At 41.1% G+C, this 15,824-nt stretch overlaps 1 protein-coding gene across 1 annotated transcript; it reads left to right on the top strand.

Moving 5' to 3' along the window:
* Positions 1–515: 515 nt before the first annotated feature.
* Positions 516–15,661, top strand: LOC131382671 (mucin-19-like; the record flags this gene model as incomplete). Its single annotated transcript, XM_058435105.1, has 24 exons — positions 516–569; positions 692–745; positions 1,726–1,779; positions 1,901–1,954; positions 2,839–2,892; positions 3,714–3,767; positions 3,888–3,941; positions 5,805–5,858; positions 6,015–6,068; positions 6,813–6,866; positions 7,834–7,887; positions 8,019–8,072; positions 8,759–8,812; positions 8,969–9,022; positions 9,597–9,650; positions 9,771–9,824; positions 10,788–10,841; positions 10,972–11,025; positions 11,921–11,974; positions 12,550–12,603; positions 12,724–12,777; positions 14,055–14,108; positions 14,247–14,300; positions 15,608–15,661. Coding segments are annotated over 24 exons (1,296 nt in total), but the record flags the coding sequence as incomplete, so codon positions are not given.
* Positions 15,662–15,824: the final 163 nt, after the last annotated feature.

Here is a 15,824-nt window from a genome sequence, read left to right as displayed (position 1 = left end):
CCAGGTAACTCTTATCTCTTTGTTTCCCTTAGAGGCCACCACTTTCCTAGGAGTAAGTGGAACAACAAGTGTTGGAAGAGCCACGGGTGAGTGCTGCTAGACTAAGACCTGTAATTCCTAATGACACCTTCAATAGTCTTCCGAAAATATCTACATGATTTGCATATGCTATATTGTGAAATTCAGAGAAAAAGACTAGGCAGTCATTATATTGCCTTCCTATTTCCTGAGCTTACAAGGGCTTTCATTAAAGCATCGTAACGTAAAACCATGACAGATAAATAGGTAATATGGGGAGAACATTCCAATTTCCCCGCCAAAAAGAAGGACGTGATTGTTGAGAACTGTCTCAGTAAAATTGCTGTGGAAAGAAATGTTGCATGGGACAAATACGAATTACTTCTAGCACTGCAACTGTCAGAGTAATAATTTGCTTCTAAGTGGGGATTTGAGATCCCTATTCAAATCAGTGGACGAACAGCTGAACTAGTGACACCATCTCTTTGTTATTGTAGGTATTACTAGTGTAGTCTCTGGAAAAACACTGAAACCTGGAAGTTACAAGACAAGTGAGTCTGAAAATACATGCAAAATCTGGACATGGGCACCTTGGTTGACATACTCTGCCCACAGCACTGTGTATAGTCTCCCAAACCTTAATCTTTACCCCTTCCTTTCTTTTCTTTCTCAGGTGCCACAACTTCCATAGTAGGGAGTGACACCAGCCAAGCAGAACGTCCAGGAGGTGAGCTTTTTATTCTAAGGCCTTGGTGCTTTTATCAAATCCCTGTTCTCTGCAGTGAAGACACGGGTGTGAAAGTGGGTAGACGAAAGGAGCCTGCATTTCCCCTGGAAATACAACATGCCAGAGTCAAAACCTGGGTGTGCCTAGGAATTCCCTGGTCTCACCTGACTTATCTCTCTGGATTTCCAGGAGCCCAGGCTTGCAGAGCTAGTTATTATGTAGCAGGGATGAGGGCAAGCTGCTGGATAACCCCTGCTTCTCAGGGTCCCTGACCCTTTTATTCAATTTGCCTTTTTCCTAAAGTGTTTACTAACATCTTTCACACTGACTTATTTATTACGTTTATTGTTCATTGCTGGCCTCCAGCTACTAGAATGTAAGGTGCTTTAGGAGAAAGATCTTTGAACATTTCACTCACTGATACATCCCAAGGTCCTAAAACAATATTACACAGGAGAGATGCTTAATAAATATTAGTGGAATGATGAAAGAAATTATTTTGAAGTTCTTCATTCTATTTACTCTAATAGGTACAATTATAGTTTCACCTGAAGTCAGAATTCCAAGCCAGGTAGAATAGATTGAATAAAGTCATCACATGAGAATATTAGAGTTAGTTCTTTTTTAAACATGTGAATATCAAAGTACCTCAAGTAATTGATGAGAAATATTTATAAAAATAGAAGGTAGTCTGCTTTTTTCTTCTTAACACATCATTGTCACATCAGGGAGCCCGCTTCTGGAAGTTCAACAGGTGAGGGGGAGATAAGGTCTCCTTTCACATTCACTGGGATCTATGGAAAGGGGAACCCCAGAAGCAGCAATGTTCAGTCGAGGGGCAGAGAAACAAAGGGGTAGTCATTCATGGTTCATTTCCTTCTGAAACATATGTTCTTAGAAAAGGCCTCTAGTGGTTCAGGATCATATCACTTCTTTTACCATTCTTTGCTCTATTAGAACCTTCACTCTTCTCATTTTAGGTACTTCTGGTGAATTCCCAGGAACAACCATTACATCTGGAGATTCCCACACAGGTAGTTCAATAAGAAGGAAACCCTCATGTTGAATGTATAACTTTTTAGAGCTGCAATCATAAAATAGCTTTTTCCTTGTATCTTCAATTCCTTACACCTCGTGATTCTCTTTTTCCCACAGAGGCCTCAGCTCTAACAGGAAGCAGGGGCAGTATCGGAACTGAATCCACAGTAGGTGAGGAGCAGGCCATGATTTGGGAGTTATGTGAATTATGACTTTTATTATTATGACTTATTTAGAAGTGAACTTTCCTACAGAACATTGTGCATTTTTTTAGGGAAAATGAATCTAAGCCCAAATAATTTTTTTTGCATTTAATGTTTTCTTTAAAAAAAAAACACAAATTACCAATAGTGTCTTTTGAATGTGATGCCCCTTGAATTTGTTTTGAGAAATTTCTCCTGTAATGTTATAAACATTGCCAGCGTTTTAGTATGAGCTGAAAACAGTTTTGTTCTTGGGAAGTAGAGACAAGGTAAATGAACCTTGAAATCATGCCTAGTAAAGGTTTCTATGCCCCAAAAGCAATACAAATAATTATTATTTTATGACTGTCTAAAATTCTTATTTAACTTAATTTTTTTTAAAGTAAAACCAATGAATATGGGAGGAAACCACCTGTCTTCCTCTAATGGAATTCCAAGAATATTGCCACATGTTGAGAAATTGATCACTCTTACTATTTTGATAATAAAATTGTTAATGAGAAAATACATCTGGCCTATCATCAGGGAAGAACCAGAAAAAGAGTTATTTGGATATAAGATGATATGCTTAGATTCTTTCTAGAGCCAGATCTTTGGGAAAAAAAAAATTTAAGCGCCATAATGAACACAGTCCTCTTGATGTTTCATCCCCACTGGGATAACTCCTGGTACAATTCTTGCCCCTGGCAGTTCCAATTCAAGTGAGTCTACAGGTTGTCAGGAAACTCTTCAAGGATCTTTACATAATTAAATGCCTCATTTGGTGCAATTCTCTCCATGAATAATATCATATCTGTTTCATGGCCCTTCAATATTTTCCAAGTATGTCCTCTCTGTTTTTCTCTCTCTCAGAGACCACAACATACATTGGAGAAAATGGGGCCACAAGAGGTGGATTAGCCACAGGTGAGCATTGCATTCACCTGCCGATAATAACCCCAAAGGATTACAGACTGAAATGTATCCATGCTAATCATTTTTCCAATACTGAGTATTATTAGAGATAATCTTACCATTATTCATTGACTGAGGTTTCAGATTCTCAAATTTTGTTCTTATTTTCTATGCTTTGAACAGCTGTCCTCCTAACCCCCAAGGCAATCATGCAGCCATTCCACTGACACTAATTTAGATGTTGTAGAGAGTTAGCTTCTATCTCCCTAGTCCTGAACTCTAGAAGAAAGAAAGCCCAATAAGTAAAAAATTACTTGGTAAATATTCTGTCACATGTATGTTGTATGAAGAATATGCAGATTACTATTAGGCATAAAAAGTCCAGTTTACAGCTGGGCATGGTGACTCATGCCTGTAATCCCAGAACTTTGAGAGGCCAAGGTGGGAGGATCACTTAAGCCAAGGAGATTGAGACCAGCCTGGGCGATATGGTGAAACCCTGTCTCTACAAATAATAATAATAATAATAATAATAATAATAATAATAATAGAAAAATTAGCTAGGCATGGTGGCATGTGTTTGTAGTCCCAGCTACTGGGGAGGCTAAGGCTGGAGGATGGCTTGAGCCCAGGAGGTGGAGGTTGCAGTGAGCTAAGATTGTGCCACTACGCTGCAGCCTGGGTAAGAGTGAGACTGTCTCAAAAAAAAAAATCATAGTTTACTGAAATAATAAATAAGTATACAGGCTGTGTCCATTTATTTGCTTGATACTGTTTGCCCACTTCATGGTAATGAGGTATTGACCCATAATTACTCATCTCTTTCTTAATAGCTACCACTGGGGCATTCTCTGGAAAGACCCTGGAACCTGGGAATGACAACACAGGCAAGTCCACAAGCACACAGGGAATGCTACACCATGGCTGCTCAGGTGACAGGCTCCTAGGGTTACATAACCCTGTATTTCCCATACTGAAGACTTCATGCTTGCTTTCTTTTCTCTCAGAGGCCACAAGTTCCACAGGAGGGATCAGGGCCACCAGAACAGAAGCTCCAGGAGGTAAGGTTCACCAGTCCCAGACCTCAGGGTTCTGCTAATTTCCCTGTTGTGCTGAGGCGAACACATAAATGAGAATGGGGGCCAAAGAAAGGGGGTTACTTCTTGCCTGGAAGCACAACATGTATTCTGACCATCCTGAGTATTCCTGCTAAAGAATTTGAGACACTGGGTTATGTATGTCAGGCACTGCTCCAAGGCCTGTGTGACAGTGTTAGTTGTCTGGACACATGGCTGAGGCCCACTGACCTGCAGTAGTCTTCTTGGAACCCTGATTGTCCCCGCTTTGCTCATGATGATTCTGCAAAGTACTATCACCTGCTGCCATCTCTCAAACATATTTATTACACTTCTTGTTTATTTCCTGTGTTCCCTCTCCCACAAATGTAAATCACATGAGGCAGAGACCTTTCTCTCTTCTTCTCACTGTCAGACACAGTGAAAATTCTTCTAGAATATGAGATGAGTGACAGGCGTATTCTTATGTAGAATGGTACTTCAATGGGTACCAACACAGTTGCCCTTCGTGTCAGCAACAGCTCACAGGATCCCATGCCAGTTGGCATAGGCTACATAAAGACACTAAAGGAAGCTATAAACATCTATGTATTTATTCTTAAAAACATGATAATCACAGTATTACCTGTTCCACAAAGGAAAACACTTAGAATGTTCAAGATTTTTTCTTGCTCCTGGATCACCAGAGAGCCAAGTCACTGGACATGAAATCTGTAACGTCAGATTAAACGTCCTTCTTTCTAAATAGGCTGTGATGGAAGAAGTAGTCAGTAGCAAAACAATAGTGGATACATTGCAGGGAACCATTATGATTCATTTCCCTCCGAAACAGATTCCGAGGAATGGTTTTCCAGTGGATCAAGGCAGCATTGCTGTTTCCAGTGTTGTTTGTCCTATTAGCTGCTTTACTTTCTCATTTTAGGTACCTCTGGTGAATTCCCAGGGACAACATTTACCTCTGGAGGTTCCCACACAGGTAGTTGAATGGGAAGGAAATCCTTATCTTGAATGCGTGATGACTTTGTAGTGCTACAGTCATGAGATAGTGACTCAATGCTTTTTTCCAGTGTCTCCCAGACCTCTTGATCCTATTCTTTCTTTTCTCAGAGGCCACAACTTTCACAGGAGGCAGGGGCAGTACTGGGACTGAATCCAGAGCAGGTGAGGACGAGCAGCCCAGAATTCACACGTTACCGTGAATCTTGACTCTCATTAGGATGACTTGTTTGGGAGTGGACTTTTCTGCAGAATATTATGCATTTATTTAGGGATAATGAATCTTAGGCCCAGTAGAACTTCCTTTAGATTTTATATTTTCTAAAACTTTACCAATAGCCTCTTTTAAAGTGGGATATCTATTGCATTTGTTCTGAGAAGTTTCTCCTGCGAAGTTACACAGAAACGTTGCCAGGGTGTTACTGGGAACTATGAACAGTTTTGTTGTAGGGAAGAAGAGATAACTTAAATGAACCTTAGAAACATTCCTAAGGAGTGATTTTCATGCCTTAGAAGCAAGAGAGATGTTTAGTATATTCTTGATGTGTAAGAGTCCCAGGAAAATTGTTCTTGTCTCCCATATTCCGGGGAGTAAGATGGTGAACATGGGGACCACCATCTGTCTCCTGATAGAAGACCAGAAATATTGCCTCAACTTAAGGAATTGGACCTTCTAATTGTTTTGCTGGTAAAATGGATATGGAGAAAAGATACAGGGCATGACATAAGGAAGGCTCATGGAAAGCACCATTTATAAATAATTCAGATAGGCCTGGATAGTTTTTAGAGGCAGACCTAGAGGAAAAGGAAAAGTTGATCACCATGGTGACCCCACTCTTCTTTGTGTTTCAGCCACCACTAGGGCGGCTCCTGGCACAACTCTTGTCCCTGGCAGTTCCAATACAGGTGAGTCTGCATGTTGCCAGGGAACCTTCAGAGTTCCTCCCATATTTCAGTGTTCGATGTCTCCTCTGCTGCTGTTCTTTCCAGAAGTTGTATCATGTTCTTTTCATGGTCCTTGAGTATTTCCTAATATACCTTCCCTGTTTTTCTGTCTCTCAGGGGCCACAGCTTCCCTAGGTGGAAGTGCAATGACAAGAGGTAGAATAACCACCGGTAAGCATTGCTGGGTCATTGGACTCACTTTTTAATAATATCCAATAAACCTTATTGCTTTAAATGTATGCATGTCACACATTTCTTCAACACTGAGCATTGTTAGGTAAAATCTTACCTTCATTCATTAATTATATCAGGTTGGTGCAAAAGTAATTGCAGTTTTGCTATCGAAGATTATAACAAATTGGCAACTCAAAAATAGCAAATCAGTGATAGCAAATCAGAAACTGAAAATTAATTTCTTTCTATAAGCAAACACTTTCTTTAGTCTTCAAGGTAATCTTGTAGCCATTGGACAGTTATATAGAGAATCTAGAGTGATAGCTGCTAGGACCCTGTTCCTGAACCCTAGAGAAATGGAGACCCAATAAGTAAAAATTCCTTTGGTACTATACCATGAGAAGGGTATTATATGAGGAGTATATGGATGACCTGTTGGGATTTAAAGCCCAGTTTCCTGAAATATTGAAAAAGTATACAGATTTATCCATTTATGAGGTTGTTATTCTCTGCCCACTTGATGATGACGAGGTACTGACCCATGACTACCCATCTCTTTCTTAATAGCCACCACTGGGGCATTCTCTGGAAAGACTCTGGAACCTGGGAATGACAACACAGGCAAGTCCACAGCCACACAGGGAATGCTACACCATGGCTGCTCGGGCGACAGGCTCCTAGGGTTACATAACCCTGCACTCTCCATACTGTAGATGTCATCCTTGCTTTCTTTTCTCTCAGAGGCCACAAGTTCCACCAGAGGGGTCAGGACCACCCAATCAGAAGCTCCAGGAGGTAAGCTTCATCAGTCCCAGGCTTCAGAGTTTTCATCATTGCCGTTTTGTGCTCAGGGTAACACATAAATGAGAAATGGGGGCCAAGGAAAGGGGGTTACTTCTTGTCTGGAAGGACAACATGTGTTGTGGCCATCCTGAGTAGTTCTGCTAAGGAATTTCAGAAACTGGGTCATCTAAGTCAGGCATTGCCCCATGGCCTGTGTGACAATGTTAGTTCTCTAGACACCTGTCTGTGGCCCACTGAGCTACAGCAGCCTTCCTGGAACACTGATTCTCCCCGCTCTGCTCATCATGATTCTGCAAAGTACAATCACCTGCTACTATCTCACTAACATGTTTTTTACACTTCTTGTTTATTTCCTCTCTTCCTTCTTCCACAAATGTAAATCATATGTGGCAGAGACCCTTGTCTCTTCCTCTCATTGACAGAAGACTGTCAGACACAGTGGAAATGCTTCCAGAATATGAGAGCAGTGACAGGCATATTCTTATGTAGAATGTCACTCTGTTTACTTCAATGGCTACCACCCTCATTTCCCTTCGTGTCAGCAGCAGTTCCCAGGATCCCATGCCAGCTGGCACAGGCTACAGAAAAACACTAAATGAATCTATAAACATCTCCTATGTGTTTATTCTTAAAAACATGATAATTACAATATTAACTTTTCCACAAAGGAGAACACTTAGAATGTTCAAGACTTTTTCTTGCTCCTGGATCACTAGAGAGCCAAGTCACTGGACATGAAATCTGTAAAGTGAGATTAAACTTCCCTATTTTTAAATAGACTGTGATGGAAAAAAGAGCCAGTAGCAAAACGATAGTGTATACATTGTAGGGAAAACCATTCACGATTCATTTCCTTCAGAAACAAGAGATTATGAGGAAAGGTCTTCCAGTGTATCAAGGCAGCGTTGCTGTTTCCAGTGTTGTTTGTCCTATTAGCTGCTTTACCTTCTTATTTTAGGTACTTCTGGTGAATTCCCTGGGACAAGAATTACATCTGGAGGTTCCCACACAGGTAGTTGAATGGGAAGGAAATCCTCATCTTGAATGTATGATGACTTTGTAGAGCTACGATCATAAAATAGCAACTTAATGCTTTCTGCCAGTGTCTCCAAGACCTCTTGATTCTATTCTTTCTTTTCTCAGAGGCCACAACTTTAACAGGAGGCAAGGGCAGTACTGGAACTGAATCCAGAGCAGGCGAGGATGAGCACCCCATAATTCGCATGTTACTGTGAATCTTGACTCTCATTAGGATGACTTGTTTGGGGGTGGACTTTTCTGCAGAATATTATGCATTTATTTAGTGATAATGAATCTTAGGCCCAGTAGAACTTCCTTTAGATTTTATATTTTCTAAAACTTTACCAGTAGCCTCTTTTAAAGTGGGATATCTATTGCATTTGTTCTGAGAAGTTTCTCCTATGAGGTTACACAGAAACGTTGCCAGGGTGTTACTGGGAACTATGAACAGTTTTGATCTAGGGAAGAAGAGATAACTTAAATGAACCTTAGAAACATACATATATAATGGTTTTCATGCCTCAGAAACAACAGAAATGTTTAGTATATTCTTGATGCATAAGAGTCCCAGGGAAATTGTTTTGTTCTTCTATATTCTGGGGCATAAAATAGTAAATAAGGGGGACACTACCTGTCTCCGGATAAAGACCAGACATATGGTCTCAAGTTGAGGATTCAGACCTCTTGATTGTTTTGCTAGTAAAATGGACAAGGAGAAAATATACAGGGCACCATATCAGGAAGAATCAGTGAAAGCACCATTTATAAATAATTCAAATAAGTCTGGATGGTTTTTAGGGGCAGGCCTAGAGGAAAGGGAAGGGTCGATCACCGTGGTGATCCCACTCTTCCTTGTGTTTCAGCCACCACTAGGGCAGCTCCTGGCACAACTCTTGCCCCTGGCAGTTCCAACACGGGTGAGTCTGCAGGTTGCCAGGGAACCTTCAGAGCTCCTCCCATATTTCAATGTCTGATGTCTCCCCTGCTGCTGTTCTTTCAAGAAGTCATATCATCTTCTTTTCGTGGTCCTTGAATATTTCCTAATATGCCTTCCCTGTTTTTCTGTCTCTCAGGGGCCACAGCTTCCGTAGGTGGAAGTGCAACGACAAGAGGTAGAATAACCACTGGTGAGCATTGCTGGGTCTTTGCATTCACTCTTTAATAATATCCATTAAAGGTTATTGCTTGAAATGTATGCATGTCACATATTTTTTCACATGGAACATTGTTAGGTAAAATCTTACCATCATTTATTAAGTATATCAAGTTGGTGCAAAAGTAACTGCAAGTTTGCTATTGAAATTAATAGCAAATCAGACACTCAAAAATAGCAACTCAGTGATAGCAAATCAGAAACTCAAAATTTAATTTATTTCTGTACTTTAAGCAGACCCTCCCGCTAGTCCCCAAGGTAATCATGCAGACATTGGACAGTTATGTAGAGAATCTAGACTGATAGCTGCTAGGAGCCTCTTCCTGAACTCTAGCTAAATGGAGACCCAATAAGTTAAATTCTTTTGGTACTATACTGTGGGAAGGATATTATATGAGGAATATATAGTTGACCTTTTGGGATTTAAAGCCCAGTTTCCTGAGATATTGAATAAGTATACAGATTTATCCATTTATGAGGTTGTTATTCTCTGCCCACTTGATGGTGATGAGGTACTGACCCATGACTACCCATTTCTTTCTTAATAGCCACCACTGGGGCATTCTCTGGAAAGACTCTGGAACCTGGGAACGACAACACAGGCAAGTACACAAGTACTCAGGGAATGCTACACCATGGCTGTTCAGATGACAAGCTCCTAGGGTTACATAACCCTGCACTCCCCATACTGCAGACTTCATCCTTGCTTTCTTTTCTCTCAGAGGCCACAAGTTCCACAGGAGGGGTCAGGACCACCAGGTCAGAAGCTCCAGGAGGTATGTTTCACCAGTCCCAGGCTTTGGGGTTCTTCTCACTGCCCTGTTGTGCTTAGTTGAACACATAAATGAGAATGGCGGCCAAGGAAAGATGGTTACTCCTTGTCCGGAAGCACAACATGTATTCTGACCATTCTGAATAGTTCTGTTAAGGAGTTTCAGAAACTGGGCCATCTAAGTCAGGCATTGTCCCATGGCCTATGTCACAGTGTTAGTTCTCTGGACATCTGTCTGTGGCCCACTGACCTGTGGCAGCCTTCCTGGAATGCTGATTGTCCCAGCTCTGCTCATCATGATTCCGCCAAGTACTATCACCTCATGACATCACTCAAACATATTTATTTTACTTTTGTTAATTTCCTGTTTTCCGTCTCCCTCAAATGTAAATCACATGAGGCAGACACCTTTCTTTCTTCTCACTGACAAGACTATCAGGCACAGTGGAAATGCTTCTAGAATATGAGAGCAGTGACAGGCATATTCTTATGTAGAATGTCAGTCTGTTCACTTCAGTAGCTACCACCACCATTTCCCTTCCTGTCAGCAGCAGTTCACAGGATCCTATGCCAGTTGGCACAGGCTACAGAAAAACACTAAAGGAAGCTATAAACATCTCCTATGTGTTTATTCTTAAAAACATGGTAATCACAGGATTACCTGTTCTGCAAAGGAGAACACTTAGAATATTCAAGACTTTCTCTTGCTCCTGGATCACCAGGGAGCCAAGTAACTGGACATGAAATCTGTGAAGTCAGATTAAACTTCCTTCTTTTTGAATAGGCTGTGATGGAATAAATAGTCAGTAGCCAAAAAAAAAAATGTGCATACATTGCAGGGAAACCCATTCATGGTTCATTTCCTTCAGAAACAGAAATTCTGAGGAAAGGTCTTCCAGTGGATCATGGCAGCATTGCTGTTTCCAGTGTTGTTTGTCCTATTAGCTGCTTTACCTTCTCATTTTAGGTACTTCTGGTGAATTCCCTGGGACAAGAATTACATCTGGAAGTTCCCACACAGGTAGCTGAATGGGAAGGAAATCCTCATCTTGAATACATGATGACTTTGTAGAGCTACAATCATAAAATAGCAACTCATGCTTTTTACCAGTGTCTCCCAGACCTCTTGATCCTATTCTTTCTTTTCTCAGAGGCCACAACTTTCACAGGAGGCAGGGGCAGTACTGGAACTGAATCCAGAGCAGGTGAGGACGAGCAGCCCAGAATTTGCATGTTACCATGAATCTTGACTCTCATTAGAATGTCTTGTTTGGGCGTGGACTTTTCTGCAGAATATTATGCCTTTATTTAGGGATAATGAATCTTAGGCCCAGTAGAACTTCCTTTAGATTTTATATTTTCTAAAACTTTACCAATAGCCTCTTTTAAAGTGAGATTTCCATTGCATTTTTTCTAAGACATTTTTCCTGTGAGGATACATGGAAACATTGCCAGGGTATTACTAGGAACTATAAACAGTTTTGATCTAGGGCAGAAGAATTAACTGAAATGAGTCTTACAAACATACTGAAATAGTGGTTTTCATACCTCAGAGGCAACAGAAATGTTAAATATATTCTTGATGTGTAAGAGTACCAGGAAAATTGTTTTTGTCTTCCACATTCTGGGGAGTAAAGTGGTAAACATGGGGGCCACCACTTGTCTCCTGATGGAAGACCAGAAATATTGCCTCAGGTTGAGGTATCGGACCTTCTGATTGTTTTGCTAGTAAAATGGATAGGAGAAAATATACAGGGCATGACATCAGGAAGGATCATAGAAAGCACCATTTATAAATAATTAAGATAGATCTGGGTAGCTTTTAGAGGCAGGCCTATAGGAAAGGGAAAGGTTGATCACCATGATGATCCCACTCTTCCTTGTGTTTCAGCCACCACTAGGGCAGCTCCTGGCATAACTCTTGCCCCTGGCAGTTCCAACGCTGATGAGTCTGCAGGTTGCCAGGGAACCTTCAGAGCTCCTCCCATATTTTGATGTTCTATGTCTTCTCTGCAGCTGTTCTTTCAAGAAATTGTATCGTGTTCTTTTCATGTTTCTTGACTATTTCCTAATATGCCTTTCCATTTTTCTGTCTCTCAGGGGCCACAGCTTCCCTAGGTGGAAGTGCAATGACAAGAGGTAGAATAACCACCGGTGAGTATGCTGAGTCACTGGACTCACTTCTTAATAATATCCATTGAAGATTATTGCTTGAAATGTATGCATGCTACCTATTTCTGCAACATTGAACATTATTAGGTAAAATCTTACCTTCGTTCATTAATTATATCAGGTTGATGCAAAAGTAATTGTGGTTTTGCTATTGAAAGTAATAGCAAATCAGAAACTCTAAATTAGCAAACCAGTAATAGCAAATCAGAAATTCAAAATTAAATTTCTTTCTATACTTTAAGCAGACCCTCCCACTAGTTCCCAAGGTAATCATGCAGCCATTGGATAGTTACATAGAGAATCTAGAGTGTTAGCTGCTAGGACCCTGTTCCTGAAACCTAGAGAAATACAGACCCAATAAGTAAAAAATCCTTTGGTACTATACCGTGGGAAGGATATTATATGAGGATCATACGGATGACCTTTTGGGATTTAAAGCCCAGTTTCCTGAAATATTGAAAAAGTATACAGATTTATCCATTTATGAGGTTGTTATTCTCTGCCCACTTGACGATGATGAGGTACTGACCCATGACTACCCATCTCTTTCTTAATAGCCACCACTGGGGCATTCTCTGGAAAGACTCTGGAACCTGGGAATGACAACACAGGCAAGTCCACAGCCACACAGGGAATGCTACACCATGGCTGCTCGGGCGACAGGCTCCTAGGGTTACATAACCCTGCACTCTCCATACTGTAGATGTCATCCTTGCTTTCTTTTCTCTCAGAGGCCACAAGTTCCACCAGAGGGGTCAGGACCACCAGATCAGAAGCTCCAGGAGGTAAGCTTCATCAGTCCCAGGCTTCAGAGTTCTCATCATTGCCGTTTTGTGCTCAGGGTAACACATAAATGAGAAATGGGGGCCAAGGAAAGGGGGTTAATTCTTGTCTGGAAGGTCAACATGTATTCTGACCAACCTGAGTAGTTCTGCTAAGGAATTTCAGACACTGGGTCATCTAAGTCAGGCACTGCTCCATGGCCTGTGTGACAGTGTTAGTTCTCTGGACACCTGGCTGAGGCTCACTGACCTGCAGCAGCCTCCCCAGAACCCTGATTCTCCCCACTCAGGTCATCATGACTCTGCATAGCACTATCACCTGCTGCCATCTCTCGGACATATTAATTAATTAATTAATTAATTAATTTATTGAGATGGAGTCTCACTCTGTTGCCCAGACTGGAGTGCAGTGGCGCGATCTCGGCTCACTGCAAGCTCCGCCTCCTGGGTTCACGCCATTCTCCTGCCTCAGCCTCCCGAGTAGCTGGGACTACAGGCGCCCGCCACTGCACCTGGCTAATTTTTTATATTTTTAGTAGAGACGGGGTTTCACTGTGTTAGCCAGGATGGTCTCGATCTCCTGATCTTGTGATCCGCCTGCCTCGGCCTCCCAAAGTGCTGGGATTATAGGCGTGAGCCACCAGGCCCGGCCAAACATATTTATTATGCTTCTTGTTTATTGAGTGTTTTCTCTCTCCCATAAACGTAAATCACATGAGGCAGAGACCTTTGTCTCTTCTTTTCTCTGAGAAGAGGATGTCAGGCACAGAGGAAATGCTTCCATAATGTGAGATGGGTGACTGGTATATTCTTATGCAGAGTGTCACTATGTTTAATTTAGCAGCTACCACCACAGTTTCATTTGGTGTCAGCAGCAGTTCACAGGGTCCCAAGCAAGGGAGAATGAACTACTTAAAATCAGCAGGGGAAGATATAAAGATCTCATAGGAGGGTATTGCCCAGCATCTGATAAGCACAATATTGCCAGTTACCGATATGAGAACATTTAGAATGTTCAAGTCTTTTTATCTTTCCTGGGAGCACAAGGAAAGCACAACATTTGAAGTGAAATCAAGAAAGTGAAGTTAAGCTTCCTTTTTCAGTAGAGTACAGGGGAAGGGATAGTCAGTATAAAAACATTAGTTAATAAGTTGGCAAAATTTATTCATGGTGCATATTTTCTGAAACAAGTTTTCAAGAAAGGTCTTCCAGTGGTTCAGGACCATGTTGCTGATTCCAGTACTGCTTGCTCTATTAGCTCCTTTATTTTCTCATTTTAGGGACTTCTGGTAAATTCTCTGGGACAACCATTTCATCGGGAGGTTCCAACACAGGTAGTTCAATAAGAAGAACATCCTCATCTTGCATGAGTAATAACTTTATAGAAATTCAGTGATAAAATAACAACTCACTACTTTTTACCAGCATCTCAAATTTGCTAGACCTCTTGATTGTTTTCTTTCTTTCCACAGAGGCCACAACTCTCACAGGAGACAGGAGCACTACCAGAAGTGAATCCAGAACAGGTGAGGATGGCAGCTCATGATTTGGGAGTTACCAAGAATCATGACTTTCGGGATGACTTGTTTGGAAGTAGGCTTTCCTACAAAATATTAAGTAATTTATTTAGGGACAATCTATCTGAGGCCAAATATGTTTTTAATTTAATATTTTCCTTAACCTTTTAATATACACTTTTCAAATGGGTTGACTCTTCTAGTTGGGGTGTAAATGAAATGTAATTATTCTGAGAAATTTCCCCATAACATTACATTGAAACATTTTCAGCAGAGTAGTAGGAACTAAAAGCAGTTTTAACCCTGGGAAGTAGAGATATATGCATCTTGGAATCATGCCTGCATAGATTTTTTTTTTGCCCTAAAGCGATAGAAATAATTAGTAGTAAGTCAATGGGTACAAAATCACAATTAGATAGCAGGCATTAGTTCTGGTGGTCTATAGCGCAGTGGAGTGCCTATAGTAAGCAATATTATAGTATATATTTGAAAATACCTCGAAGAGATATGTGTCAGTCCATTTTCATGCTGCTGATAAAGACATACCCAAGACTGCATAGTTTAAAAGAAAAAGAGGTTTAATGGACTCACAGTTCCATGTGGCTGTGGAGGCCTCACAATCATGGTGGAAGGTGAAAGGCATGTCTTATGTGGCAACAGGCAAGAGAGAGCTTGTTCAGGGGAACTCCCCTTTATAAAACCATCAGATCTTGTGAGACTTGTTCACTGTCATAAAAACAGCAGGGGAAAGACCCACCCCCGTGATTCAACTATCTCCCACAGGGTCCCTCCCATGACACGTGTGAATTGTGGGAGCTACATTTCAAGATGAGATTTGGGTGGGGACACAGCCAAACCATATCAAGAGGATTCTAAATTTTCTTACCACAAAGCTATGATAAATGTCAGAGATTATGGTTATGCTAAAGACCATGACTTCACTATTACACAATGTATATACATCTATATCAAAACCTCACGCTGGAAATATGTAAAATTATGTGTCAATTAAAAAGCTAATTAGAAATAGATACAATTATTATAAAGCAAATATTTTTTGTCTTCTACTCCTGGCAGTGAAATAGGTAAATATGGGAGAAAACTATCTGTCTCGCTGTCATGGGATGCCAGATATAATGCCCCAACTTGGTAGTTTATTAATGAATGGGAAAACATATCCGAGGGGCAGCCAGAGATAGTGGCCTTTGACGTCCAGTTACTACTGGCCTTTGATGTAAACAGATTCCTTCTAGAGGCAGGTCTTCAGGACACAAACGGGAGTCACTGTGGTGATGCCAGTTCCCCTTGTGTTTCAGCCACCACTGGAGTAGTTCCTGCTACAACTGTTGCCCCTGGCAGTTCCAAGACAGGTAAGTCAACAGGTTGACATGGACTCTTCCATATGCCCTCCCATAATTAGATATCTCCTTTGTATTATTTTTTGCAGGAGTAGCACCATATCTTCTCCACAATCCTTAAATATTCCCCAGGTAACTCTTATCTCTTTGTTTCCCTTAGAGGCCACCACTTTCC

The sequence above is a fragment of the Hylobates moloch genome, unplaced genomic scaffold (assembly GCF_009828535.3).
Source record: "Hylobates moloch isolate HMO894 unplaced genomic scaffold, HMol_V3 SCAFFOLD_891, whole genome shotgun sequence".
Taxonomy (NCBI): domain Eukaryota; kingdom Metazoa; phylum Chordata; class Mammalia; order Primates; family Hylobatidae; genus Hylobates; species Hylobates moloch.
The sequence above is the reverse complement of the archived record's forward strand: the minus strand, read 5'-3'. Positions and strand labels throughout refer to the sequence as shown.